We start from the raw sequence: 27,976 nt of genomic DNA on the forward strand, positions 1-27,976 counted from the left end.
TTTATAAAGAATAAACAAATGTTTGAAACTATTAAAACTATCCTCTTAACTCGTTTTATTTCTGCTTCCTCAAATAGAAAGGACTATATGTCAATGTCAAATGTCAAATATAAATTCGATAACTCCATAGATTGTCAAACCGTCAAACGAATTTCCATCAATAAATTTTTAAAATCATTAAAGTTGGCCAACTATATTTTCAATTGGATTACATTTGACATTGATTAAGCATGAAATATACTACTCACAAGATAATTGAAGCAATAATGGCGGATCAAACAATAAAACACGTATCCACGGCACGTATATTGCTGCTCGGCGAGGCGGGTTCGTAGGCGTCTACCATCATAATGACTGCAACTCTAAATCAATGGGAATTTTTTTGGTAATTTACAGGTGTTGGTAAGTCGCGACTAACAGATCTACTGGCCATGAGCATTGACACGCCCACGCACTCCAGCAGGACTGTCGGAAACCTCTGGTGGAGTGTGCAAGTGCGTCTGCACGAGTATCCATCGAACAAGGGTATGCCGCCCACACCCGAGTGGACATCCGCCTCATCGCCCAGTTCCTCGTCGCACAGCTCCGAGCCGTTTGCCTCGTTCAAGGGGTTTCGTGACCGGGCGGCAAGCGCATGCGAGATGATTCCATATTTTGTAGAATTCTATGATCTAAAGAGCTCCATGCGAATGCCGCGCGAGCATAGGAACCGCCTCTTCCGGAACATCGATGGCATTATATTAGTGTACGATCTGTTAGATATGCGCACACACGACAATCTGCACGACTTGCTGTACCATCCCTTGCGCCAGATCTGCCGATATCGCCATAATCGCCTGCGGCCCATATTGAGCCGTCACCACGTACCCATCCTAGTGGTGGGCACCAAACTGGATATGTTGCAATCACGGCGGCTGCACCGCTCGGGTGGCATCGCCTACCAATTGAGCACAGATGAGATATTGCTCAACTGCTTGGACACCGACAGCTTTGCGGAGAAATCGCGTAACGAGGCCAAGTTACGCAAATTTCTTAACAATGCCATCGACTTCAAACATTTTTTTCCAGCTAGACGTAACTAAATTTACATATGCTTTTATCGGTATATTTTGTACATTTTACTTTTGTAGTTTTAATTTGAATAAGCTGTATTTATTCTCTTCAAATTTTGTTTATTTGGGTTGATTCCAGGTAATGCTGACATTAGCCGGGTGGCCACTGCATTTGGCGACCGCCCAGGAAGTGCAAATGCAAATGGTAGACAGATTGGGCGCCGTGCTGTCCGTTGTTGATGACCACACGATAGCCCTTCTCCAAGCCTTGCTCCTTGGCCACCTTCCGACCGACCATCAACAAATGGCCCAAAAGCTCGCCGTCTCCCTCTTCAGCTGTGGAGAGCTGCGTAATCGGCTTGCGTGGTATGACCAAGAAATGGGTTGGCGCTTGGGGTGCAACATCATTGAAGGCCACACACTATAATCGAAAGCAATTGAGATAGTGATATACTAAATAGATTAATGCCCTTTGCACCTACTTTGTCGTCTTCGTAGATAAATTTGCATGGAATTTCCTTGCGTAAAATCTTGCCGAATATGGTGTCTTCGGATGCGGCTGCGCTCTGCGCCTTCTCTACCTCACTTGCCATTCTGGCGCAGGTAGTTGAAATGCTGCGATAACTATGAGATCTCGAATTATTATAATTGAAAATAATTATGTTTTTACAACTGCGCAGCTTACCGAAAAAGTCCAGCTAAATTCCGGCCGGCCGACACGAACATTGAAATAGGTGCTGCCAACTGACTTGTTTTTGCTTAACCTTAACTGTCACATGAATCCACATAATAAGGTTGCTTCGATAATGGAACTATCGCTATGCTGAAACGAACTACGTCATCTATTGCAATAATATAAATTCAAATAATGAAAGTTGACTTCAAGCTTAATAAATATTATTGATAAATAAAAGCTCAAAGATATATTATATTTTCTATAGTAAAAACATATTAATTTAAATTTAGCCATCACAACATGGAATAATTGATATTTGCATGGCGCTGCCAACTCGACTGCACTTATATTCGTGAAGAGCTATCGATTGTATAACCGTTTCACACACGGTCACACGGACAGTATTTCGGCATTGGTCATCTGAGCACCGAGTGTAAAGCAACAAAGAATATAAAGGTTTAGTTTGTATTTTGCATTTAACAATAAAACAAATACCTTTGATTACTGGTGATGTCACAGCTGCGCTCGAAAGTTATCAGTCTCTATAAGCACGTAAGTATTAACGCAAACATTTGGCAGCACAAAGCACGTGCAGCTGCACTGCTGCAGCAGCGATTGTGGACCAAGGGCGCATTTTGAAGGGGGAAACGGTAATAACGTTGCGTAAATTCCATTGCAGTTACAATACCTGGGCCGTGACTACCCCGGCCTAAATGGGCCGCAAAAGTTTCGTAAGCAAGTGCACGATGCTTTCATGAAGAATAAGGATGAGACAGATCCCAAAAAGATCGTCGCTCTGCTGGCACAGGGACGATACCTCGCCAAAGAGGTGGAAGCGTTATATTCGTTGAAGAAGTATCGTACAATTAAGCAGCGCTATAACGATTAATGCGGAAATGCAAATTGAAGGACTGAAAAAGAGAATATGATATATAAATATACTTTATTTTTATTTTATATTGCTTTTTCGAAAACAAAGCCAAACGTATAACCACAAGCAAACCCAAACACACACACACACACACACACCTATTGAAAGCAGCACACAAATGCGAAACATTGTTATTTTCGAATGTCTTGTCAATGTTTAACTTTAAGTTATTGTTGAATAAAAGCAACAGTCATTGAATAAGCGAAAGACACACACATACAAATATGTATGTGTAAAAAATTAATAAATGACCTTCATTTTTCGTGGGGGCAGGTTGTTATTTCTGTTGAGCCACTGGATACTGTTGCCAAATTATTGCCACGGGTTGATGGCCGTGCAGAATGCGTTTGCCTGCGGCGCCTGAACTTTGTTATTGACAAAAACTGCGTATTTAAAATTCAGTTGTATTTCATCTACATATGCCTATGTATGTCTATGCTGTCTGTCTGCCTTCCTATGTGTTGGTGATAAACAACGTTGACGCCGACGCCAGCGACGCGTCGCGACGTCGAAATCAAATTTAGCTTCAGCGATAACTGCTGCTGCGCACCCTACTAAAAGCTTTCTGCTACATTACCCCCTCAATTAGGGAGGTTCTTAGAAATCATTCGAAAACGATAAGAAAATTGCTTTCAGTAAGTATTAAGTATATATGTATATAGATATAAATTATATGTATACAGGGTATAAATGCACCGGTATAAGCATATTCAACTTGATTTTACGTTCGTTGCCGCTACAATACGTGATGAAATCGTGAGGGCTTGCCTTGCAATCGCAAAAGCTTGTCAACGTCAATGATCATGGAATGTTACTATAAAAGTATTTTTACCAAGACCACTAACCAGACAAGACGCATACGTCCAGTATACCTGATAAGAGGGTTCATTGATGCCGCTAAAAAAAACGTAAAATGCTCGCAGCAAGGAAATAGCATATACAAATTTCATATCCCTTTACATTCCACATATTACTTCAGTTATTTAAAGTTTACAAATGCTTGATTGGGGACTCAATCAATATAAATATAATATGTAAATATATAATTTTTTTTAACATATATATGATTTTCACAAGTCGATATTTATGATTAACAGTAATAGGATTTGAAATGGTACATTTAAATTAATTTCATATGTATAGTTTTGGACTTGAGTTTCAAGATCTAGCTAGCCAAAAGAGCCGAAATAATTGCTCATCATTGCAGATTCACAGTTATTTAGAAGCTACATATTTTTCCATTCCCTTTATCACAAATTGTCAGCATTTACATTTAAATTACAGTAAATTTTTACTAGAGTTTAGTGATCTTGCTACAATTTGCCATCTTATAGTAATTTTAAACTAGAAAGTCGTAAATAAAAATTGTTGATAAAAATTTAAAATAAATTGCATTAACCATGAAACCGAAAAGATATAGATTTCAAACAGATATTAAAAAAAGTGACCTAAATGGGAATTCATCAAGTTACTGGTTTCGCCGGGAAATTCACAAAAGCAATTAAACAATGTTAATTTCTTTCAGTATGATGTTTGGAATATATTTCATACTAAATTAATACATACCTAATAATGACGGCGAGACATTTATATAGAGAGCGATATCCGAAAGCATCTAAATTTCATGGATAGCTGTCGAACACATTTTTTGCTTAATATACAAATTAAGTAATGCATTGGTAATACAAGTATTTGTAAAGTTCTTTATAGTTACTTCTAACATAAAACCGCCTTAGAATATTACTATTCTATGTTAATATTCGCATGTCGCTGAATTAAATGCAAACTAATTACATAACAATTGGAATTAAGTATTTGTTGAGTTTACCCTAATTCTATGCTAAAATCACAAAGTTTTCCATTGGAAAGCGTCATGGTCACAAGGGTTAATGACATGAATGGTGAGTGACATCATAAGCATGCCAGGTATAAATGACATGGATATTGAAATTCAAATCACATTGATATGCATTCTCACATAATTCTTATATGTGCATATATATTCAGAGTGATATCAGCCGAATTCAAAGCCCAACACGTCATCCAGGCCATAGTCGAAGATACGAAAGTCGTCCTCATAGATCTCATATAGACGACGTATGGCGCCAATTGGCAGAGGATCAAAGTACTTTCTAAGGTTCGCACGCGTGGTGGACGGCTTGTGGCCAGTGGGGAATGTCAAGTTCTTGGCACCAGCCAGGTAGAGCGCCAAAGCGGAGTCATCCAGCAAAGTGTCGTATTTGCCTGCAGGATAAATACGATAGATTCATTAGTAATGGGACAGATTTGTGTACTCCAGCTTGCCACTCACCCACAACATTGTACTTCATGACACAGGGATTACACAGCTTGGCAATGACCTCCCAGTGCTCGTTGTAATCCGTCTGATTGGTACGACTCAGCTCCGGCGTCAGCAGATACTGCACAAACTCGCCAAACTGAACATCGTTGCCCAGCTCCAGGGACGCGTTGCTAGCGCCCGGTCGCAGCTCATGCACAATCTGTCGGCCCACACGCGACTGAAAGTACTTGGCACTGGGCGAATCTCCTTCCAGCTTATTGCGATATGCCGAGAGCAGCCGCTCGAATGGATGTCGCACCAGAAGAAAGCGTGTGTACTCCTCGCTGAACACCTGCGCGCGCTCCTCCTCACTGAGCTCAGAGAACTTGGTAAACATGCCAACCGAATGGGCCAGCGCACCAGGTATCATCAACGGATCCGTGCCATTCTGCCATTTGCCCGTCAAGAGCATCAGCACCCGCTTCCAATTCGTGCAGGCCACCTGAGGGTGAGGGAGAACGAGGCAAATAAAGCATTTTTCTTGTTTAGTCTTAAATAAATAAACATTTATATGAATGAGGCCACAAACGGAATATATATTTTGTTTTTCCTATAGAACATATTTACCAAAATCTTAAATGTTTGTCGGTCAGTGATGCAGAATTTTCTTGTTATACTTATTTAAACTGATTTCTATTGAAATTAGGGCCCATTTGGCCCACATATTTTTGTTTTCCGGTATTATTGTAGCTATTCCTTTTTGTACAGTTAAAACTAAAGTCAAAAATTCTTTAAATTTCTAAATACATACACTTATAAAACAAATCTTTATATGATCATTTAAGATGATTTCGTTTAACTAACCAACTAAAAACTTTTTATAGCCTCTTGGAAACCAGAAATATTTCCTTAGTTTTCCCTATACCTGTTACGTTATGTGTGCATGAAATTTATCATAACTAAGAAATGGGCATAATTATAGCTATAAAGTACATATATGTAGATATGATTATAAGACCTCTTTTGAAATTGGAATTTGAGCCGACTGTGCAAAATGACTTCAACTTCAATTGTAGAAAGTAAATAAGCAGCGAACAAAGTGCAAAGGCTTTGTGAAATGATAATCATAACAACGAAAGTTCAAAGCGTGTGTATATTGAATGAGATTTATATATGTACGTGAGTTCAGACTTTCCTCTTAACTGCCAATGCTTATAAATCGTAATTTAGCTAGAGAAAAATGTGGTTTAATTGATGCATGTAAATTTTCTTAATTACGCTGAGGGACGGCCACTTAGCGAATCAACTAACTATAACTACACAACAAAAAACAACAACAAGAACATCAACAATTGCAGCAACCAGCTATTTGAACTAAACATATAAACAATCCGCTTAGGCAATGTCGGGAGTAATTAAATTCTACTAAAACAACAACAATTTCAAATCACAAAAACAAACAAATTTTTCATATACAGAGTGAGAACATTGCAATCGAGTGCAATCAAATATATAATACTCGTTCATAGTTTAAGAATAGTCAATTTTATGGAATAATATTTATATAGATATTTCAAAATAAAATAGGACGAGTCCTATGCAGGTTTGTTTATTTATTTAAATATTTAGCAGCATGCGTACTCTAGATCAATGGCTAATTGTCAGTCAAGACTGAGAAACTCATCAATCATTGATAGTTAAACAAATCAGTGTATAAATATTTCCGATACAAATTGACAGACAAACAATTGACAGCGCACCACTGTGCGTGCCGCAAATGGCAGCAGCTAAATTGCGGCTGGGGTTCATGTTCAGCGTTTTTCATGTGCAATATGCAAATTTAAAAAAAAAATAATAATAATTGTATATATACATACATATATAAAATATTTGCTATTCGTAAGCGATTAAAAACTATAATTTTTCACAATTTTCTTGAGTTATAAAACAGGCAACAACCACAACACGCAATGGTCGAATAAAAACTATGAGGCCAGGCAGATTTAAGAGCAAATGGAACGAGGCCAAGCAAGCGCTAAAACTAGATGTGTTATATGCAATTCGCTTCAAGCTTAGCCTCTGCCTACGCTGGAGTCTATTGATAACTGATAACAGCTGATAAAAAAAATTGTGCGCGAGAGTGCCAACGAGCACGAGCTACGCCCACTTTTGCCGTCGATGCGATAATCAATGCGATATGGCGCCATTATCTCTATAATCTGAAGTCTTTTCCAATATAGCTTCCACTCGTAAAGTTAGTAACTCACGCAACTCTAAATAGCAATCAACTAATTAGTGTCCGAGTTGTCAGTCAGACTATCTACTCAATTTATGATTATGATAATTTTATATAATCATAAACTAATTATCATAAACTAAACTACATTAATATACTATTTATACATATAAATAAAATTGTTTATTATATTTATATATCTAAGAATGTTTCTAGATGTTCGAGATCTGCATAAATCAGCATTTACTTTAAACCCATAAAACCTATTATAAATATTGACATTTTATTTTAATAAAAATTATAAATGTGCAAATATATAGGCGAAAAATTATCCAATTTTAAATAAACAATAGGTCAGTCTTTAATATATATTTAAAGTATCAAGTTTCTAGCTAATACAATTACTGTAATTGAAACATTCTACCTAAATATGGCTCAATCGGCAGGCATTCGCAGGCTGTTAATACAGCCAATTAGTAAAACATTTACTTATGTTTATTTATAGTCCATAAAATTTATAGTGTAAACAAAAGAGGTTACAGTGTTGTGGCTCATAAGTGGCGCCACCACCAAATGGCATACGTCATGGCCGGCATTACTCAACCGTTGACAGGCAAGCGCAATTTGGGCGATATTCCACAGCAAAATAAAGCTCATTATGTTGTGGGAAGGTTCAAAGTGCGGTGGACATATGAAACAACGTCGCTATTTATATGCCACACCTTGAACAGGTGAGCAATTCAATATTTTGCTGCCTAATCTAATCAAATAGTTCGACTAATACTATATAATAAGTTTTGATAGCAGCGATGGGCTAGAGGAAGTGTAGTTTCATTTTTTTTAAATTCCAGATTCTTTGAATTTTCATTAATTGAATTAATTCTGGCGATATTCCGCTGCTTATCGAATGCGCTCTTTGACTTGAAATTTAATTATTAAACCAGCTGAGGGGCACATCATTTGATAATCCGCAAAGAACGTCAGTAAACTAACTAAAAGGCTGCGCCGATAAGCAAATAAATTTCATTCTTATCTAAGTTTAATAATCCCCAACTGTGTAGAGATAGATAGACAGATATTATATAGAAGTCCTTCGTGCAGATTTGAAACTCGACATTTAATTATAAAATATAACTGATAATTCTAGCCTAGACTAAAACGCAGTTTCTTTAAGAGGTCAAGTCGACTTGAGGAAAAGAGCTCGAAATTAGCTTAGGCTGAAGCTAAAGCTCAAGATTATCAAAGAGTGCGCCTTATATAATACTCAGCTAAGTATATATCAATATATTTCCAGAAAATTTGATAAGCTGTTTATAAGACGTATATATATATGAATGAATTCCTTGCACAAGTTTTTGGAATTTCAATCGTATATTTTCATATATATATTTTCCAATTTATAAATTACTGTGCCATATAGACCCACTGTCAAGTTTTATTTACAAGGTATGGTATATATATAATAATTAAATATTTAATACTATATAATTTATAATTGCACAGAGGTTTATGGAAGGTTATCTAAGCGAAATCGGCCTCTACCAATCCACATAGAAGTTGAATTGTCTGTCAAAGATTAATAAAATTGTCTTCTGATAAGCCCCAGCAAACACTCGAATTAATAATACCAGCAATCAGGTTGTGCCACTTGTGGTCTATTTGCCCAGTTGTCTAGTCAAACTAGTCTGGTGAAAGCGCAACAAGCATCTATCAAAATCGATTACCAACATGCCACATACCATGTTGCAAGAATATAATCTTGGGGGCCGGTCTAAATTGTTGCTATGGCGAAGCATCAAATGTCAGCAAGTTCATAAAAGAGAAAACGTGGAGTAACAGAAATCTAAAACAAGTTTTTTGTTTTTATTTTTCTTGTTTTTATGTGTAGACGAGGGGCATTTGACAAAGGGTCGTTTAAACACGCAACATGCCGAATAGCCGCAAGCGGAAGGGAGCTCAACCGCACATGGCGAAACGGACAGTTCGTACAGAACAGCAAAAAAATAAACAAAATTGTACAAATTGCGAGGTGCTCGACTAGCGAATACCCTGTATATACAAGTACAAAATCTCCGTTTCAATTGATTTAAAAGCCAACAGTCCCTATGACTTGACATTTAGTTAGGCAAAATAGGCATATATAAAGTAAAATATTCGTAAATAGTGTTTACTATGAATTATATGAATATATTAGAAAGCTTTAGAGCCTCGATAGAGACAATATCCTCAACTATCAATAGAAAATATCAGCCTATTTTATACATTTACACACAACTATGCTACCTCTTTTTCTTTGCTTTGCACAGGGTATGGCACATATATATATATATATAAAATTCTGCAAAATGTGCTTAAAAAGCAAAAACAACTTTATACTTAAAACTAACGTTGCGAAATAATTAAAAAACAAAAAAGAGAAAAGAAAATTGAGTAACTTTATGGCGGGTACCTTTGGCACGTAGCAGTAGAGCAGCTTGTGCTCCTTATCCACAATCATGTGATCCATTTGCTGGTCTGTAAGATCGTCCACTGTCTGATTGTCGGCATGCAGGAGATTACATTGTCGCTGCATATACTCCTGACGCTGTATGTTGATCGTCTGAGTGAGCTCCAGACTGTGTTTGGTGATCTTGACATTGTTGTTGTTGCCATCCCCGAACGGAGGCGCTGCCCAGAGCTGCGCGAATGTGTAGATCAGCAAGATGCCAAATAGGTGTACGGCATTATGTTCCATTATCTCTAATGGCTGTGATTTTAACAAGATTCAAGCTGTTTTTCATTGGTGGATTTTGTAAATTTGCACTCTTTGTTTTATATATGTATGTATGTATGTGTTTTTAGCTCTGCCGTTTGCGGCCGAAATACTTGACGCGGTGCACAAACTTCAGCTTGGCCCCGTTCTCAATGCCCAGTGCCGTTAGGGTCGCGCGTCCGTTGTCAACGTTGTCATCGATCGGCTGATTGGTATCCACGTTAAACAGTGCAAAGCAGCGCCATAGAAAACGCCAAGAGACAAACGCGCGGTGTTCATGCCCGTTGCGCAGCGCCGAATTAACTAACTCGCCGCTGGAGCGAGGCAAAACTTTAGCTCCAGCAGATCCCACAACCTGTTGTCGGTTCCCGTCTTCGGCACGGCCGGCGTCGTCTTCGTCTGCCACCCGACGTCGCTCGCGTTGTCTTCGTTTCAGCTGAGCGCACGAGATTGTGGCGATTGCCTTTTTCAGTTGGGCAACAGTGGGAGAACGCTGATGGAGCTGAAATGCATAAAGAATGAGAGAGAGAGAGAGAGAGAGAAAGATAGTGTCAGAAACAACAAATAGAACATATTAGCATTTTGGAGTATATGGTGTGTGGTTAAGAGTACATGAAATCTAAGAGTTTCATTTGTAAACAATTAGAAAACTAAATAGATTTTTATAGCAAAAGGATCTCAAAGCAAGTAATTTGAAAGAAGTCACTAAAATATAGATTATATATTATTATACTTCACATACTTAACTCAATATAATATTAAGAGATAATTAAAGCTCACGTAATATAATGCTGTGATACATGCATTTTTAACATTTAATTAAATTTTAAATTACAATAGCCATCCATTCTAGCGTATGCTATGATAATTATCTCTATAATATTTACATTTTCTTTGCTCGAGATAATTTATTGATGGCTGCCCTTTGCGCATTGCTGGTAAATATTATACTGTGTAAACAGACAGCGAAAATTTCACCAGTTTCTAGATAGAACTTTGAACGACTTAGAAATTAATCAAATTGATTGATACGCACCACACACACACACACACACACACACACACTATTAACATATGTAAATAATCAATTGAATGGCAAGTGAGTGCAAACAGCTGCGAGGCTAACAGAAAGGTGGATTTCGTTTTGAACAAACAACTCACCATGATCTTGAGTGTGCTAAGGCCGTCGCGCTGCACGTAGATGGTTGTGGCACGGTTTTCTGCCTGAGCAATCTGAAATTATGAAATATATGCGTATTGCAGTTAACGGCAACACTTAACGGCACCAGCTGCCATAACATTTATGATTCTAGCCATCAATTAGCAGGTGCTACCGGGAGTAGGTCAACCCACTACGAAAGTGACGAAGTATGCTAATTGAGTTGCTATTCAGGCGCAAAACGGTGGCGCTAACAAGTACGCAAATAATATGACGTCAGGTGTGTAGGTTGCTCACGGAAAATGCTAACGTGCATCGTTTATGGGAGATTCACATACCAGACCCAAAAGTTCAGTCGGCGTTGCATCGTAGGGCACATCCGCCAATTCCTCGAACTCTGACAGAATCTGTTGCAACTCGTGTGAGCTTGCTGTAAGCATTGCATTATGCTCAGCTCGCTCAAAGTCGTTTTGTAATCGAGCTGAAGTGGACCCCGATTTCCTAAGCCTTCTTCGCCTTTTGGTGGGCTGTTGCATTCCCGCCAAGTTTCGTGCCTCTCTTATTGCTTTCTTCCGCAAATTAATTGGCATACGCTTTAGTCTCCTTGGATTTAACAACATTTTACTTCTTTCCCGATTTGAATCCATTTCATGAATCAAAAGAGTGTTTTTTGTTTCTGGATGCTCGATATCTTTTGTGTCCTAATTGAAATTATTTATATATTCTGTTGTAAATCGCTACAAATTTATTTATAAATGCGTTTAACCATTCACACGCTGCGTACACAAACAGCTGTATTGAGTTCAGTGTGACCAGGCAACAAAACACTTATAAACCCACTACGCAATTTGCTTAGCAGTACTCAATTTGGCGTTTTCCTGATCGCATTTCTGCGTTTTAAATTTGTGTTTTTGAATTTAAGATTTGTTTGGACGTTTTATTTGGAATCCATTTTTTTTAACAGAACAAACTATCCGTGTTTAACCTGTCAACTAGTGACCTATGTATAAGTGTTGTATTATATGAATTTCTTAATAGGGGTTATGGCTTTGTGTTCAGCAGGTCGGTTTCTTTTTATCAAAATTCAAAATTAATAAGTTAGTCAAGTGTGAATTTCAAATATCCAATATATACACTTCCTTACATATACTACGTCATGTCAAAAGGAAAAGGCCCCCTTTCAAAACTGTATAATGTCATCATCAATTCTGTTGATGTAATTGTACCGCAATCCATGCGACCGTTCTGGGAATCCCCGGCAGGTGCGTAATATGTTTAAATACAGTCTTAGCATTTCCTCAAAATATCTTTTGGTGACTAGGTCCGAAAACTGTTTTCTTCTGGGGCCCCCTTGGCAAATGGGTAAGTGACGATAAAACAAAGCTATGTTTAAGTATGGCAAGCGTATTGGCCTTTTTCAGGGCTTGGTACTTGCTGGCATTGGAGATCTTGTTAAACGGCCACCGCAAAATGTGTCGCTCAATCAGTCGGGAGTGCTGGCCACAACTGGATTAATTTGGTCCCGATATTCAGTTGTTATCATACCAAAAAATTACAGCTTGTTGGCAGTTAACTTGGTTGTATTCTTGACCCAAGGCTTTTTAATCGCCAAGCATTTGAAATGGAGGAGTGAAAATTCGAAACAAGTTGTTTATCAACATCCACATTCTATTCTTCGATTTCATGACAGCTCATAGCAAGGTTGTTTTAATTCTTTTATAATACTTGAGAACATTTCACACATTAATAAATAACAAATGCGCTATTCAATAAATTAAGGTCGATCTATCTGGACTGTTTGGGCATATGGCGGAAGACAATATTTATTTAATAGCTGTCAAAACTGTAGCTGTAGGTGAGTAAGCATACATCGTTGGTACTCCCCTAAACTTAGACTGGCGACGCATTTGTTATGCAGCTTCTTGTAGGAACTGGACTTGCTGATGTCCTCCAACGACCGGCACAAGACATCTCCCTCAATCAATCGGGCACTTTGGCAGCGAACGGTCTGATCTGGTCACGATATTCCCTCGGCATCATACCAAAAAACTACGGCCTGCACGCAGTCAATAAGGCTGTATTTATTACGCAGGCCTTCTTGATTATCAAGAACCTGAGCTGACGCTACTTAGCAACAGTAAGAACTGGTAGATCAATGTAATAGAGTATAGACAGTAAAATAGTACAAAAAAAAAAAATTGTTTTTCTTTTTTTTTTTTCGTGCCGCTCGGAAGCTTTACAAGTTTTTATTAATCTTTCTTTTCTTACGCATTTTGCAATCATCATATTTTAAATTCTTAAGTAATAAGTCTATATATCATCGTATAATATATATTCGTAGATAAGCTATTTCACGCCCACGCGAGTTGTTGTTGCATGGGCAAAGGCTTCGGGCAAATTTTCTTAGAATAGCTGAGAAATAAAAACTAAAATCAAATTATATATATACAAAATGTTATTTAGCGTGGGTCCTGGCATCGCTGTGCTAGTTGGCGCCGAATTCGGTTTGGCCAAGGGCGTTGCGCACAAGCTGCGCTCTGATTGGTCGTTCGGGCGCATTTCGTCCGGCCAATGCGTTGCCTGCAAAGAAGGCATCGTTCGTGCAATTGTCTTGCGGCCAACGTTTCGCTCGAGTCGGGCTAAAAACGAGCAGCGCAATGCAGTTGGCCAACTGCCTGAGCAAGTCTTGACACACACACACACACGCACGCACACACTGAGACTCACTCACTCACACAGGGACACACTCAAGCACAGCCGTAGGAGCATAGTTCTTGCTGTGCCAACAGGCGTATGCGTGATTTATTATCAACGTTTTCCTCATGCGCGTGTGAGCCCAGCAATCGCAGCACCTTCTCTTTCTCTCTCTCTCTCTCCCTCTCTCTCTCTCGCATCCACTATGCTTGTGTGCGTGTATGTGTGTGCAGTGGTGTTTCTGCATGTGTATGCATGTGTGTGTGTGTGTGTATGCCACTTGCTTTCAGCTTTGAACGTTTGCCAAGTGCATTACTCTGCCTGCCGCCGACTTGAGCTTTCAACCGCTGCGCTGCCATTGGCTGGTCAGACCGAGGACAAGCTGCAGCGGCCGTGGCTGCCAATTGGTCAACGAGGCTCCTTTAACGCAGCGCTGTAAAGAGAAAGAGAGAAAGAACGAGTTAGGTCGAATGTGAGTAGAGAGATCTATAGAAATGTTTTGATGCAAGGGCTTTCTTTAATGGAGGAAGTTAGATATAATATATGTGCTAATATAACTTTTTATACGAATCATATATTATTTAAAAAATAGTATTCCATATATATGTAAAAGTGGTTGAATGCTGAAAATTATAGTTTCCAAGCATAGTACAATATATGATATGATAAATAAATATTTTCTCATATATACCTAATCTTATTTATATATAAAATATAGCTTAATACAACTTTCATCAAACATAATGGAAAATTTATTCACTCTTACAAATCAACTATATATAGAAGACTAGAAGATTATTATTTATTAAGCTAGCCCTACAGATCGATTTTAGAATTTAGTAATTAAACCACACTTTCTATTATATTTCTAACTTTCTAACGGATTGAATCTTTTTTTCATCATTATAATGCGCCCAGCAAAGGTATTGCCGCATCGAATACGTCATGGCTTTTGGACTTCTCAGCCCTCGACTGGCTTGGCAAGGGGCGACAATTGTGGGCGCTGAGGGATGGGGATCGCTCAGGCCAATACGCAACGATGGGAATGGGCGCTTGCCAAGATGGTAGCTTGCCAAAATCTCGAAAGATTTTCTCACGCTCGCTTCCAAAGAATCTCAATGGCAATGAACTTTTTTCACTCACAAGTTCTGTTGTTGCGTAATTTTGCTGCGTACTGCTGAGGAATCTTGGCAGCCGTCCTGGGATTTCCCCAAGCACACACACACATGCATATCTATAGAGAATGCCTCTACACTGTAATTAAAGCGCCACCTGCCGCGTTGGCGCGTAAACAAATTTGGACTGCATAATTTATGATCATGGAGTTTTGCCAATAAGTTTCTGGATGAGCAGACAAACTGTCTGCCAGCAAATACTGGGCCGACGATCTTGGCTTCCCCACAAATACACACATACACACCCAGACACGCACACACACACGCACACTTAATGACTTCGCCTGGCTATAGTTAACTGAGGTCAGGGCTGCTGACGAGTGGGAACTCGGAACTGTGCTATTGAACAGCTGCCAATTGAGACCACAAGATATCAAAAGCAATTCCAGGCCTCCTCACCTCCTACTCGCTACCAACATCTTAATTATATCTGATTTATTGAGTCTGGGAAAAGGCAACACTTAGCCCTAATTGCCAATTGAACAGCTGCTCGGCTATGTAGTCCTGTGATTTACGATCGATTATTATTTAATATAGTCTAGTATAGATAACTAACATTTAACAGACTACGTCTTGCACATTACTCATTCGCTGAATGAGTATGCAAGCAAAGTGCTGGCTAAAAATAACAGCGTGTCAAATATGACAGACAACTTTGCTAGCTGGGCGGTCTCTCGGCCATTATGCAAGACAAGTCACAAAGGAAAAGTCTATGGCTGACATCAGGTGCGAACATTTGTGAGGTTTTGTGGCATATGAGCAGATTTCACAGTAGATTTGATTGATGAAAGCGCCTGATACTTTGTAAATTTAATGAGTCTTTACAGCTTATATAACTCATTGAGGCTCTACAGATTTCAGAAAATATATATGTATATTACTTCTTTTATTGTTTTCATTGAAATAGTTATATATGAGCTAGTAATACCTCCAAGCCCATAAATCTTTTTTAGATTAATGTTTAGTTAACCGCATTCATAGGCTCTTTGACAACTCTTATATTTGGAAGCCTAAATTCCATTGCTAGTGCTATAAAATATAACTGTTATATGAACTGATATATAAATTCATATATGTGCTGTTGTGTGAACTAGTGTATGAGCTTTTAAATGAACAGTTATATGAATTCTTCTACGGACCTTTTGATTTTGTTAATTTAATAATTAATAATAATAATAATAGAGAATATAATCATATAGAAATAATTCCTTACAACAAAAACAATTTTTATTTTTCTTAAAAATTCATTCAGTCATTTAAATGGAAAGCCATTTGATTTGAATTTATCTAACATTTGATAATTATTAATAAAGCCCAGGCAATTTTATTTAATAAAAATGCCGCACGTTTCGCATATTTGTCTTGTATATGTATGTGGTATCTGTATTTATATTTGTATATGTATATGTATGTTTTGTAGATAAAACGCTTGGATTCTGTGGTCTATATAGCATGTCTCACGGACGACGCAAAAAGTGCCCAATTCTTTGACGTTTTAAACAAATTTGGATTTTTGTATATTTTTTCAACTATTTTTCGTCGCTGCAAATTTGCTTTTATTTATTTTGCTCGGCAGCTGAAAGCGGATTTTTTGTTTTCCCAATTTTCTTGGGCGATTTTCTTTGCTCTTTGTTTTACTTTTATGTGTTTTAGTTGATTTTCGATTTTCTTATTTGTATGTAGATTTCTCATTTATCTAGCTATTTTCGGACACACTTGACGGGTTCCGAAGATCGACAAGCGAAAGGCACAAACAAAATGAGAAAACCAAATTCGAGCCGAAAAAAAAAAATTGCGCAGAACTGTCGCCAGAAGGCCCTTATATACCACATAAGTGGTAAATGCCCGCATATATACCCAATATATCTTTTCTATATAAATAGTATTTGGACCGCTCCTGATGCTATATACCGGCCGACCGATCTTCTATCCGCCAGGCAAGGCAAGGCAAGGCAAGCGAGCCGCGGCGCGCCGAGGCGATGACGCGCAATTGACGCTGGCAAAGACGCGTTGAAAACGCGCGACTATCGTCGCCGTCGCTTCTATTTTTGTATATCACATAGAGAAACGGACACAGATACAGATACAGATACGAAACTATATACATATATATGCATGAATACACATAGAGATGTAGAGACAAAGATTATACAGTTAGAGCAAACGTGCAGTTGTCTGTTTATATATTTTCGCCTAATCTATTTCAGTGCTTCATCATTTTGTTAGTTTGGTATATTTGTATTTTGTTTTTTCCTCAGATCCTATGTACACTGTCTATAGGGCGACGGCAGCACAAATTGTAATTAGTGCTAGTTTTTCTTAGTTTTAATTAGATTTTTTCTCATTTTGCACGTACACCTTGAAGATGCCAATGCGATGCAGTAAGACAGAAACTGTCACTTGAAAATACGAGAGTTGTTCATTAAATAGATACCAAGAAAAAACAACAACATGTATATATATACGGGTATATATACATACGTTTAGCTAAGCAACTTAATTAAGTGTAATTAATTGCTTTAGTTTTATTGTTGAATTAGTTAAAGGACAAGTATGTACACTAGAATACTTGTCTATATTTGTCTATAAATTGTTGCAAGAGTCGATTTGCCATTGTCGAATGACCAAATTCTTATGTAAAAGGCAATTGTATCAACAATTTTTATAGTTGTCTATATGAGAATTTAATAAAAAATTAAATTTTTATTATTTATTCATTTTATATTTATTTATTTACTTTTTATTTTTTTTTTTTTTTTTTTTTTTTGTCTATATCTATATAATGAATTATTTTAGATCTTAGAAAAAAATCCCTAACTTTTTCTTAATCCCTTACCATCTATCAGCTCTATCATATAAATTTCTTCAATATTTAATAAAAAAAAAGTGTAGTAATAAAAAAAAAAAAAAAAAAAAAAAAAAAACAGACATCAGAATAAAATTCTTTTTAGACATATTTCAGAGCATGATTAATCGCATTAATTAGTTCACACAGCACTTAGGCCATTATCTTCTTATTTAATTAATTAGTTTTTGCAGAAAATTTTACGCGAAACTAAAATTTATAAGAAACACAAAAGCAAAACTATAATTGTATGTGGTTTTAAGGTTTTGTTTATTGGTTGACAGATGCAATGTGTGAGTGTCTGTATGTGTGTGCGTGTGTGTGTGAGTGTAGGTGTTATTTCGCCGCCATGGCACACCGAGGCCTGAGGTAAGCTCCAGTTAGGCAAACGGCATTTTAGCGGCACGGCAACTTTCACCAACGACGACGCGTCAACAACTGAGGCAAACGAATGTCAATCAAAACAAATAAACAAATGCGAACAACAATAAAAATAACAACAACTAACAAAAAAAGCAAATTCTGAAGAAATTGGCAAACAAAACTCAAATATTAACTGCTGCCAAAAAGGCGGACAGCGGACAGTGAGCATTTGCAAGCCAAAAACATAAAATTTGCCTGAATATTGGCCAATAAATTTTACAAGTCGCTGACGATGGCCAACGATTTTCTCTTGGTCAAGGTCGAGCCAATCAAAGCGTCAGTACATATAAATATATATTCATATAAATACATTTAAATATGTATGTATATATATATTTAGCAAATACTTATAATCATAATCATGATAATTGGAAACCTGTTGCCAAAGCCAAATGCCGTTGGCCAATAAACGATCAGGCACAACAACAACTGATGACGTTGTCAAACTGGGCAACTCGTCAAAAAAGCCACTAACTATGTGTGTGTGTGTGTGTGTGTGTGTGTCAGCAATTAAAATCATAATGAGAGTGCCAAGTGGCGCCTCCCGCCCAACAGTGGCCAGCGGCCAACTCGACGCGAGCCCCCCACATTCTACACACACACACACACACACACACACTCACACACAGGATGCGTTGCTGCCAAGTTGGCAGGCAGACCCAGCTGCGTCTATGTTTATGTTTTGTTGCTGCTGCCGTCTTCCAGTTGCTGGCTGGCAATGTGTGCCAAATACGCTGAGCAGGAAGTGAGAATGTCTTGGAGCTGTACCAAGAAAATTGCTGCAGCAGACTTGTAGGCGCTGCACATTGCGGACGCAGCGTGCTAGATGGATGCGACGCCAGGGCGCATACGCAATGTTAGCCTCAAGTTATGTATACGCCATGACAGCCACCGAGCTCATGCAGAACAAATAGATAACCCAGCGTCGTCATCATTATACATAAATAAAGGAAAAAAAATTATCAGAATAGGAAAAATATTTTGTAAAAAAAATAGAAAGCCAAAGTCAAGTTCCCTTTTTGGTCATCAAAGGCTCGCCGCGCCGCACTAATAAGTTTTCAAGAAAATGAAAAATCGTTTGTGCATTTTTCTAAGTGCAAAAATATGCAAATCGAGTAAATCATTATGACTGGACAATGGCAGCGCAGCAGACAAAGTTTTACTGAAGCGCCGCATAAAAATTATTTCCGACGGCAGGCAGGCCGAAGGCTAAAGCCCAAGAAGACACCAGACAGAGAAGACTGGAGGCAGGATAAGAGACAGGAGGCATAGGACCAAATAATAATTTGGCGATTTATTTGTTTGTTTGTTTTATTTGCCATGTCTACGCCAACGAAAATTATGGCAACTGACTTTTGCACCCAAAACATAATTCCAACAGACAATGCGAATGGCACTTGCGGGCTTTGATGACGCTGCCGCATATCAGTCAAAAGCAATGAGGAGCTTTAAGTATTTATGAATTAGAACGAAATTAAAATATTATTGATGCATCAGAAGTTTGATTATGCATCTTTTATAATCTGTATTTTCTATTTGTGTATATTCCATGGTTCTAACTATCTATCTATCCATACTCGTATTTTCCATTTGTACCCCTATCTTTCGTTTATTTATTATTTATATATTTTTCATCAATACTTACTTTATATATACCAGCAATACTTGATATTCCATTAACAATCATCTACATATTATTATAAAAATAATTTAAATAGTCCCTCTGGCGGGTTCCCAGAGATATCCAGCTACTATCAAAGAAGCTGATAATTTCTAGCTATTTCTAGCTTTAGCATAACATTTTTTTAGATCCACGAAACCTTTCAATGATTCATAGTCGCCTCCTTATGCTTTGCCCTTTCAACCCATTCACAGACAGTGCAGAAATTTACATTAAACCTGCCTGAACAGTATAAACCTGAAATGCGCTTTTGGTTGTATTCACATGCCCATTCTCAGATGAGTCGTTTATTTACAACTATTTGTCACATTGCATGTTCTTTGGGAGACTTTTTTTTCTCGGGCGATTCAATTAGTTTTAATTGCTTGTCGTCGCGCGTTGCCTTCGATTTATTTAAAAATGCGACCGGCTGCCATCAATAAAATCAATGCGGGCCATAAATCTCTGGGCCGTTCATTGAAACGTGCTCAAATGCAAACGGGCCAGTATCGCTTCTCTGTTATTTTTGTTCTTTTTTGTTGGCTTCAATGATAAGGACTGGCAAAAGGAAGTGTGAACTCTGGCCGGGGCTGACCAGCAGCCATTGTTTGCTAGCCGAAGACTGCAAGGCAAACATATGCAGGCAGTCAAGAGGAAAGGACACAATGCGCTCGCTGCTTGGCTTAGTTGCCAATTTCCGGCTAATGCTGAGCGGGGTGGGGTGGGTGCGTGGAGCAGACGGGGCCAAGAATTATTTGCCAGGATGTCCGAAACATTGTTGGTGTCAACAAATTCCTTTTCAGCGAATGCCAGCAGCTAACACAAAAAAAAAATACGTTCAACTATTGCCAAAAAAAAAACGCGAAAAAGAAATGTGAAAAAAATCGAAAATTAATGCGCAAGCATTAAGAAACGAACAAACTCCCGGCCGTCGCATTCCGTTTGTCCTGCCGATGTCCTTTTTGCATATCGCGCGCACAATTAAATTTCGTGTTAGTTTTGAGGAACTTTTAGTTCCAACAGCTCCTTTGGGCTAATTTACTGAGTGCAGTCCGCTGTTGTTAATTGCTTTAATGGCTCGGAAATTTCTAGACGGAGGAATGGAAGTAACGACGTGGAATGATCGACGAGCAGATACCTTGTAATGCTCAAACTTTTATGAATTCATTGAAAGAGTTGTTTTTGTATATCTTAAGTAAATTTTGTTCTTATATTGATCGATAACATCTACTATTGATAGCTACGATGATATCGATAACATTATAAGCAATCGGCAATAATTTAATTACATATATGACCATTCTTATCATGCCAAATACGTTCAACCCCCTTCAGCCTTTATATGAAAATACAACCAACTCATTTGTCATATTTACAGGGTATCTAAGACATGTACAAGTTTTTCAGTCCGTTTCTAATTGAAAGTGATCCGCACTTGCGCTCATAAATTAAAACATTAAAAATTGAAAAACAAGCGCATGTTCGAGTATTTAAAAATATTAATTGGTCTGCATTTGATTTACTCTTTAGATGTTTCCTTTGTTGAACACTGACCATGAATTAATGACTTTCACGTGAAGTCTCATTTGGCTTAGGGTTACAAATTCGGTACTCTTTGGGAGGCACTTGTTGGGGTTCTGGACCATATATAATAATTTTTTATGTCTGTGCACTCTGTGGCGGCGTCTGTGCACTGAACCAGCACCACAGTGGATAAGTGTAGCTATTAGGCAAGGCTGAAATCTATGTCTAATGCTCTCTCTCTCTCTCCCTCTCTTTGTCGTTCTCTTTCTCTTGGTTATGAACCCTCAATAAAATACAAGTAGCGGCCTTGAGCGTCCACTAGGAGGAGGGCGTGCTGGGTGCAAAGCCTATAAATTGTATGTCTTAAACGTAACTCTTACGCCTACCCCACCAACCGCTGTCCACCCCCCTCGCCATATGACGCATTTAACATGCCATTTTGTGCTGCATTTTGCTTATTTATGTGGCGCCAGACTGTTGGCTTTTGCCACTTGCCAACTTGGCTTAGATGCGAGTAGAGGCTGGGTGGGTGAAGCAGGGTGGCAGCTCTATGGGGGTACTAGAAGCACATTTGTGGGCACATCTTATTGTGGTGACAGCTGCGAGCACAAAGGTGGATGCTATGTTGATATACATCTAATAGGCTTTCAATGGGTTTAGAGTTTTTAATTTTATATTTAACAAAAAATACACAAACGCGTCAAGTTTAATGTATTTTTTAAATTTTACTGCTCTCAATTAAATATTATCTTTAAATTTTGTTTTTTATGATTATACCTCAATTCAATCATAATTAAATCTGATTTTTTTTTAACTTCCACATTGTATTGGTACTATTTAAAATAAAATATTAGATATTTTTTAAGTAAACAAAAATGCTCAGTAATTCGAAGAAAATACTTTAGCCTACGTAAAGAAGATCGTAAAGTCGCTTTGAGCATTTAACTTGCTAAAATAAAGGCAACAAATATTTAGCGCGTGAATTTAATAAAATGCATAAATCTTACTTTGTTTTCAGCAGAACAACTAAACAACAAACATTTCGCTTGCATATATTTGCAAATATATTAGGCTAAAGTCAGACAAATAAACCAAGTTGATTTGATAAATACAAAATGAAGAAATGAAATGTATCTAAAACAAAGCAAAACTAATAAATTATAACTATATAACACTGTGACGACTGTGGGGTATGTATAAGAGCTATGTATAAAGATCTGGACTTTAAGAAATTTTGAGGAGCCCTTTCGCAGTGCGCCTCCATATTTATGAGTTATCTTACATATCCTATATATCTATATAATAAACATGCTAGGCTAAACTTCTTTTGATTTATATATTCACATGATTTATATATTTGATTTACATATCATGTATGTAAATAAACTTACCATTTTGGCACTCTATGAACAGCTCAGTTATCCTCCTGCTACTGCTCCACCTCTTCCTGCTGTTGCTTCGAACGAATTCTCTCGCAGCGATGCACAAAAGCCACGCAGATAATTTCATTTCATTGATTTATATATAAATTGTCTACGAGTGCTGTCAGTTACCAATTAGTACCAATAATAACTGTATGTATGTATATGTATACATTACGATTAATTATTTATGTATAGATATTGCACTAATGTTTATATAATTGTGTTGGATTATATCATAGTTGCTTGCAATTGATTATATAATTGGCATAGAAGTACGCGACACTACGCTGGCTATTATATATTTTTATTATTGAATATTCATTTTAATTTTAGTGTTTAATAACTGTAATAATGTTTATAGGTTTAAGCACTAGTCACTACATAAGAGTTGAATATTGAATAATTGTAGTATTTGAAGTTTTTGAGTAACACGCGGCGTATGCTTGATATTCGTAGCTACCTCTGCGCGTGATGCGCATCCTTTGAGGTTTCGCACGCGTTTGGTTTGCGCCAAATTTCATTGCGGACATCGCTGACATCGCAAATCATTAGCGGCCAGCTAAAACAAAGCTTGCTGTTGTTGCAGCAGCAATTGTTGCTGCTGTTACTGCTGCTGTTGCTGCTGTTGCTGTCGCTGTTGCTGCTGGTTCTGGGCTTCACGCCAGTTGCTCCATTGGCGCACCTCGGCTTTTGGCACTGGCCACAAAGTTGACGGCGCACGTTGGTCAGCTCGAAAGGTTCTCACTCACACATACACACACGCACGCACACACACACACACACACGTATATAGCACAGCGCGTTTGGTTGTTGTTGCTACGGCGCGACACGTTTTTATTTGTTTTTGTTGTTGTTATTGTTTGTTTTTTTTTTTAAGCTGTATAATCGAGACGAACGCATCCTGCGAAGCTGCTGCTGCTCTTGTTGCTGCTGCTCCACTGCACCACTATGCCAATCCATGTGTGTGTGTGTGTGTGTGTGAGTGTGGTGTGTACGAGTGTGTGCCTGTCAATTGGCGTCCATTTCGGCGATCTTGGCCAGGGTCAAACCACTGTTTGAGTTGGCTAATCAAACTGCGTTTGCGGCCAAAAAAATATATATTCCTTCACTGTCATCCTGCACTGCTTTGGCAACGTCTGTTGGCGCGTACTCATCATCATCTTGGACCTTTACCATCACCACCTCTTGGCCAGTAATTGCTGTTGTTGGCTGGCTGATTCGCTGGCTCGCTGGCTCGCTGGCTCGCTGCTGCGGTGGTTCGCTGGCTGGCTGGCTGGCTGGCTGACTGACTGGTTGGCTGGCCACTTTTCTTGGCTGGCTACGCGTCGCTCAAAAGTCAAAGCCAAAGCCAATCCAAAGGCACTGCCCCGTGCCCTATGGCCAACAGACACACACAACATTCGTGGCACTGGCAGAGCCGGTGACTGTGCCAGCTGCCCAGCTGCCAGCTGCCAGCCTTTTGTTGGCTCGCAACACCGACGCTACCAGTTTCTTGGCCAACTGACTGACGACTGCTCGCAGTCAGCCAGCAGCAGCAGCAGCAGCCCTCAGCCGGCAGCAGTCGTTGCCGTTGCCGTTGCCGTTGCTGCTGACGTTGCCGTTGTCGTCGCTGCTGCCTTTTTGTGTCGTCATCGTCGCCGCCTACCACAGACAACGTATCGCCTGCCCTGCCCGGCCCGCCCCTGCCATGCCTGCTGCGCCTTTGTCGCGTGCAATTCCAACTGGCTGCGCTCCAAGCGAACTCGCCTCCTCCCCCTCCACGGCACCTGCAACTCGTTTGGCCATCGTCTGGCTTCGGTCGCTGCCGCGTCGCGTCGTGCTCTGCTGCATGTTCGGTTCTCATGCTGCGTTCTGCTCTCTTCGCTCTCTGCTTTCAGCATTTTCCTCTTTTCATTGCGAGTACGCAAAGAAAAGCTAAATTTTCAGTTTTCTGCTTTTCACATGTGCAGCTCACTTTTTTAGCCGCGCAAAAATCTTTCGCTGGGCATAGAAAATTTATGGCAGCATCTGCCGGCCAGGGGAAACGAATTAGATTTATTCTTAACGCGAGCGAAAGGCCCCGGGTCCACTATGGGTAAAAAGTCGATTTTTTTGGCATTAATTGTAAATGAAGAGCTAGGAACTTGAAATTTTAGGAATATATTATTAATATTAAAAAGGAAATTCGGATTTTTTTTTTTTACAATTGGGCGTGGCATTCAAATTTTCCGCCCCTTTTACATATTATATTAAATTAAAAATCATTACCTGTGGGCTCAAATTATTTTTAAAAACTTTTTTGTACACTTTTAGCAACTTTAAATTATATTTTTATTATATTTCATTCAACTACAAGCAAATATTAATATTTGAAGACTCTTAGGGATATATAAAATATATGCGATATAATTTTAAACTGAATGGTCTTCATTTTCTTCATCTAATTCAAAATTTAACTCTAAATTTTTATCATCTATGTTTTGATCTTCATTTTCCTCATCTTCATCCTCATTTTCGTCTTCATTTTCTTCTCCAACTAAGGTTGGCTCCATTAAGCCTTCAAATGTTGCTGGTAATTGAGAATTGGGATCTTCCAAAAGTTCAATAACTTATTTTGGGAATTTTTTTTTCTTGTTTTTCTTTTCGCGTTCTTTTAAACTGAGTGAAGAGAGAAGTGGATCAGATGAGTCTAAAGCCCTATTAAATATATCAGTTAAATTCCCTAATCGGCTACATTTCCTGGCGTGAGATTTCCTATCATTTCTATACAGCTTGTTCCGGGATTCAGACGCGTTTTCTCCTAATATGCCAACAAGAATTATGCAAGTGCCCATAATTTGGTATCCATGCACCAAAATTTTGTGAACATCATTGATATTTCCACTTCCATTAGGCCTGGGTTTATCCACATGAAGACCCATTTCATCCCACAGCCTCCGCTTAATTTCTTGTTTACGCAATGATACCTTTTGTTTGTCGACATCCTTAACACGCCATTTTTTAATTTCGATTCTGTACGATATTTTCAATACAAACTCAAGGAATCGAATCCAAGCATGCAGAGGGCTAACTCCATATTGCAAATTCGTAGAAGAAGTTCTAAAAATTTCCGAAGTACCGAAGTACTTTCCAAAGTACCTTCACAATCAATTATCACCCTGCCTTCAAGCCACCTAGCATGATGCATTTTAAACTTTTCCAAATTCCGGTTGCACTTTGGCAGATGCTTCTTTATATACTCTACAAATTGCTTTACTCTTTTATCAATTAGATTATTAATATTTTCGCTAATATTATTGTTAATTTTTTAAATAATAAAGTTTTTTACCGCGCCTTCTTGGCGGTTGTTGTTGGTCCATACCTCCACAAGCTCTGCACGACAAAGCTCGTTTTTAACTGCAAAAACTAATTTTTTTCCAAAAGGAACAAAAAGGAGCAAACGAGGTTAATAGATTCCGAACCTGGACATAATACACAACAACTGTTATATCAAACCTCTGTGAAGTGGTGTGCTGCACAAAAGTAATACTCCACGGAACACAAGTACATTTGTTAATTTTTAGCTAAAAATACACACAGACAACACACTGGACAACTGGACAAAAACACAATTACAATCAAAAAGTAATAGCAATAACTTATTGTACATACCATTAGGTACGTTTTCCATTATACACTTTTTTTTGTTTATGTTTACACAAAAGCTCCACTTTAATTGCAAGTTGAACAAAATTTCCCACGCTTTTTATATATCAAACGCAACTATGCAACAGCTGACTTTGAGTATGTGTAAAATATTAATGGTAGTCGCTAAATTTTTAAAAAAATACTATTCAATCTAGTTGAAGTATATATATTCAATAAATAAAAGAAAATTTTAAATTGTAAACAAAATTTTTTTTGAATAAATGCCAAAAAAATCGACTTTTTACCCATAGTGGGGTCTTTAAATAATGTTGCAATAAACCAAACTATAAACAATTAAGACACGTTTAGCTCTTAAAAACTTTAATATTTCTACACTATATCATTTTTACATTGTAAATAAATGGCTTGGTCAAGCAGATTGAAGTGCGGCGTAGAAGCAATTTTAATACTCTTTTCTTCAAGATTTGTAATATTTAAGTTGTGGGACTTTTATATTATTAAATTGTACAATATACAATTTATTAAGATTTTCGCTTTTTATATATTTTAATATTCTAGAATTATTATTTTTTTTTAATTTTTATTATTTTATAATATTAATTTAATGTGAAATTCAGAATTTGGTATTATATTAATAATTATTGAATAGAATTATATTTTTGTATTTGTATATGTATATATAATACCAAAATTTAGATTTCATACTTTAATTTTTAGATTAAGTTTATAACTATAACTTTATAACTTTTGAGCATTGTATTTATTTTTTAGTTTTCATATCAAATTATTTATTTTTATGTCTCTTTAATTTAATTTTTTTTTTTTTAATTTAATATATTTAGATTTGAAGGTGCTTCATATGATTATTCATATTAAAAACTTTTTATTTGTATGGATTAATTTAAGGGTATTACAGAAGTTATAGATTTTCTAATGAGCCAAGGTAATTTTGCATACTAAGACGCTTATAGCTGCTAAAAGTCATTAATGAGCTTAAATTGTTCTAGAAACAATTCATAACATTGGAGTTTCGAATATAAACAAAACAAAACTGATATCGGAATAAGGAAAGAAAAAGAAAATGAATCAAGATATAAAAGCATATTACATCCACTAATAACCTTTTCTATAATTTATCTACAATACAATTTTATTCAATAACATTAAATTGATTGTAACGAAAAATAACAAAATTTTATAAGCCAAACTATTTTTAAGAGTAAATGAACAGAAAGAAGTATTATCCACCTATGAGCACGTAGCGTAAGATTAGATTACTTGGGCATTTGGCACACGAAACAAATAAGTTAAGTAAATGCCGAAAGAGCTCTATCTGAATGACAATCTTAAGTAGATATTGTCTGTGACAATTATGAATATACTTGAATATGCATGGCGGAAAATCTACAGAGAAATATCTATAAAAATATTATAAAGCAATACATGTGTAAGTATTTGTGCTCGTGTGTGTGTGTGTGTGAGTATGTATTTTGGCTTTCGACAAAGGCATAAACGCA

General features: G+C 37.6%; 6 protein-coding genes and 1 long non-coding RNA gene across 8 annotated transcripts; 3 read left to right on the forward strand and 4 right to left on the reverse strand.

Annotated features, from left to right (window-relative positions):
* Positions 1-106: 106 nt before the first annotated feature.
* LOC115563105 (rab-like protein 3) lies at positions 107-1,677 on the forward strand. Its single transcript, XM_030385570.2, has 2 exons — positions 107-327; positions 397-1,677. Exons 1-2 carry the CDS (start codon positions 231-233, stop codon positions 1,080-1,082), a joined length of 783 nt encoding a protein of 260 aa, XP_030241430.1. The 5' UTR covers positions 107-230; the 3' UTR covers positions 1,083-1,677.
* Positions 1,152-1,897, reverse strand: HINT1 (histidine triad nucleotide binding protein 1). The gene is made up of 3 exons (XM_030385573.2): positions 1,738-1,897; positions 1,535-1,676; positions 1,152-1,473 (listed from the first exon to the last, which is right to left on the reverse strand). The coding sequence occupies exons 1-3, from the start codon at positions 1,776-1,778 to the stop codon at positions 1,204-1,206; spliced, it is 453 nt and encodes a 150-aa protein (XP_030241433.1). The 5' UTR covers positions 1,779-1,897; the 3' UTR covers positions 1,152-1,203.
* Positions 1,898-2,102: 205 nt separating this feature from the next.
* On the forward strand, positions 2,103-2,907 carry osi (electron transfer flavoprotein regulatory factor orsai). Its single transcript, XM_018110906.3, has 2 exons — positions 2,103-2,280; positions 2,408-2,907. Exons 1-2 carry the CDS (start codon positions 2,239-2,241, stop codon positions 2,615-2,617), a joined length of 252 nt encoding a protein of 83 aa, XP_017966395.1. The 5' UTR covers positions 2,103-2,238; the 3' UTR covers positions 2,618-2,907.
* A 1,393-nt stretch (positions 2,908-4,300) lies between these two features.
* LOC115563103 (carbohydrate sulfotransferase 13) lies at positions 4,301-9,910 on the reverse strand. The gene is made up of 3 exons (XM_030385568.2): positions 9,626-9,910; positions 4,971-5,442; positions 4,301-4,903 (listed from the first exon to the last, which is right to left on the reverse strand). Exons 1-3 carry the CDS (start codon positions 9,908-9,910, stop codon positions 4,674-4,676), a joined length of 987 nt encoding a protein of 328 aa, XP_030241428.1. The 3' UTR covers positions 4,301-4,673.
* Positions 9,678-11,800, reverse strand: LOC115563104 (uncharacterized). The gene is made up of 3 exons (XM_030385569.2): positions 11,426-11,800; positions 11,090-11,161; positions 9,678-10,430 (listed from the first exon to the last, which is right to left on the reverse strand). Exons 1-3 carry the CDS (start codon positions 11,732-11,734, stop codon positions 10,014-10,016), a joined length of 798 nt encoding a protein of 265 aa, XP_030241429.1. The 5' UTR covers positions 11,735-11,800; the 3' UTR covers positions 9,678-10,013.
* Positions 11,801-12,084: 284 nt separating this feature from the next.
* LOC115563109 (mitochondrial pyruvate carrier 2) lies at positions 12,085-13,524 on the forward strand. 2 transcript variants are annotated; one of them, XR_016196353.1, is made up of 5 exons: positions 12,085-12,349; positions 12,409-12,449; positions 12,509-12,788; positions 12,867-12,942; positions 13,006-13,524. XR_016196353.1 is itself a non-coding variant. In XM_030385574.2 (3 exons), the coding sequence occupies exons 1-3, from the start codon at positions 12,244-12,246 to the stop codon at positions 12,782-12,784; spliced, it is 423 nt and encodes a 140-aa protein (XP_030241434.1). In that variant the 5' UTR covers positions 12,085-12,243; the 3' UTR covers positions 12,785-12,865. The 2 variants fall into 2 exon arrangements, 1 of the variants encoding a protein (XP_030241434.1); XM_030385574.2 differs by lacking the exons at positions 12,867-12,942; positions 13,006-13,524 and having other exon boundaries at positions 12,509-12,865.
* A 429-nt stretch (positions 13,525-13,953) lies between these two features.
* On the reverse strand, positions 13,954-24,685 carry LOC115563110 (uncharacterized). Its single transcript, XR_003980296.2, has 2 exons — positions 22,800-24,685; positions 13,954-14,214 (listed from the first exon to the last, which is right to left on the reverse strand). It is a non-coding gene; the product is annotated as an uncharacterized LOC115563110 (long non-coding RNA).
* Between the last annotated feature and the right edge of the window lie 3,291 nt (positions 24,686-27,976).

Source organism: Drosophila navojoa, chromosome 3 (assembly GCF_054131105.1).
Source record: "Drosophila navojoa isolate 15081-1374.11 chromosome 3, UAZ_NAV_1.0, whole genome shotgun sequence".
Classification (NCBI taxonomy): Eukaryota; Metazoa; Arthropoda; class Insecta; order Diptera; family Drosophilidae; genus Drosophila; species Drosophila navojoa.

Bases quoted from the DNA above. Each gene is read 5' to 3' on its own strand.
- LOC115563105 (XM_030385570.2), top strand. From the start codon at position 231: ATGAAATATACTACTCACAAGATAATTGAAGCAATAATGGCGGATCAA. The intron at 328-396 runs GTTCGTAGGCGT...GGTAATTTACAG, and splicing joins ATTGCTGCTCGGCGAGGCGG to GTGTTGGTAAGTCGCGACTA.
- HINT1 (XM_030385573.2), bottom strand. From the start codon at position 1,778: ATGTTCGTGTCGGCCGGCCGGAATTTAGCTGGACTTTTTCG. The intron at 1,677-1,737 runs GTAAGCTGCGCA...GAGATCTCATAG, and splicing joins AATTTAGCTGGACTTTTTCG to TTATCGCAGCATTTCAACTA. The intron at 1,474-1,534 runs GTAGGTGCAAAG...TTTCGATTATAG, and splicing joins TTATCTACGAAGACGACAAA to TGTGTGGCCTTCAATGATGT.
- osi (XM_018110906.3), top strand. From the start codon at position 2,239: ATGTCACAGCTGCGCTCGAAAGTTATCAGTCTCTATAAGCAC. The intron at 2,281-2,407 runs GTAAGTATTAAC...ATTCCATTGCAG, and splicing joins TTATCAGTCTCTATAAGCAC to TTACAATACCTGGGCCGTGA.
- LOC115563103 (XM_030385568.2), bottom strand. From the start codon at position 9,910: ATGGAACATAATGCCGTACACCTATTTGGCATCTTGCTGATCTACACA. The intron at 5,443-9,625 runs GTACCCGCCATA...CCTCACCCTCAG, and splicing joins TCTACTGCTACGTGCCAAAG to GTGGCCTGCACGAATTGGAA. The intron at 4,904-4,970 runs GTGAGTGGCAAG...TTTATCCTGCAG, and splicing joins CATGAAGTACAATGTTGTGG to GCAAATACGACACTTTGCTG.
- LOC115563104 (XM_030385569.2), bottom strand. From the start codon at position 11,734: ATGGATTCAAATCGGGAAAGAAGTAAAATGTTGTTAAATCCAAGGAGA. The intron at 11,162-11,425 runs GTATGTGAATCT...TCATAATTTCAG, and splicing joins CGACTGAACTTTTGGGTCTG to ATTGCTCAGGCAGAAAACCG. The intron at 10,431-11,089 runs GTGAGTTGTTTG...TATGCATTTCAG, and splicing joins TTAGCACACTCAAGATCATG to CTCCATCAGCGTTCTCCCAC.
- LOC115563109 (XM_030385574.2), top strand. From the start codon at position 12,244: ATGTCAAAAGGAAAAGGCCCCCTTTCAAAACTGTATAATGTCATCATC. The intron at 12,350-12,408 runs GTGCGTAATATG...TTTGGTGACTAG, and splicing joins GTTCTGGGAATCCCCGGCAG to GTCCGAAAACTGTTTTCTTC. The intron at 12,450-12,508 runs GTAAGTGACGAT...GGCCTTTTTCAG, and splicing joins GGGGCCCCCTTGGCAAATGG to GGCTTGGTACTTGCTGGCAT.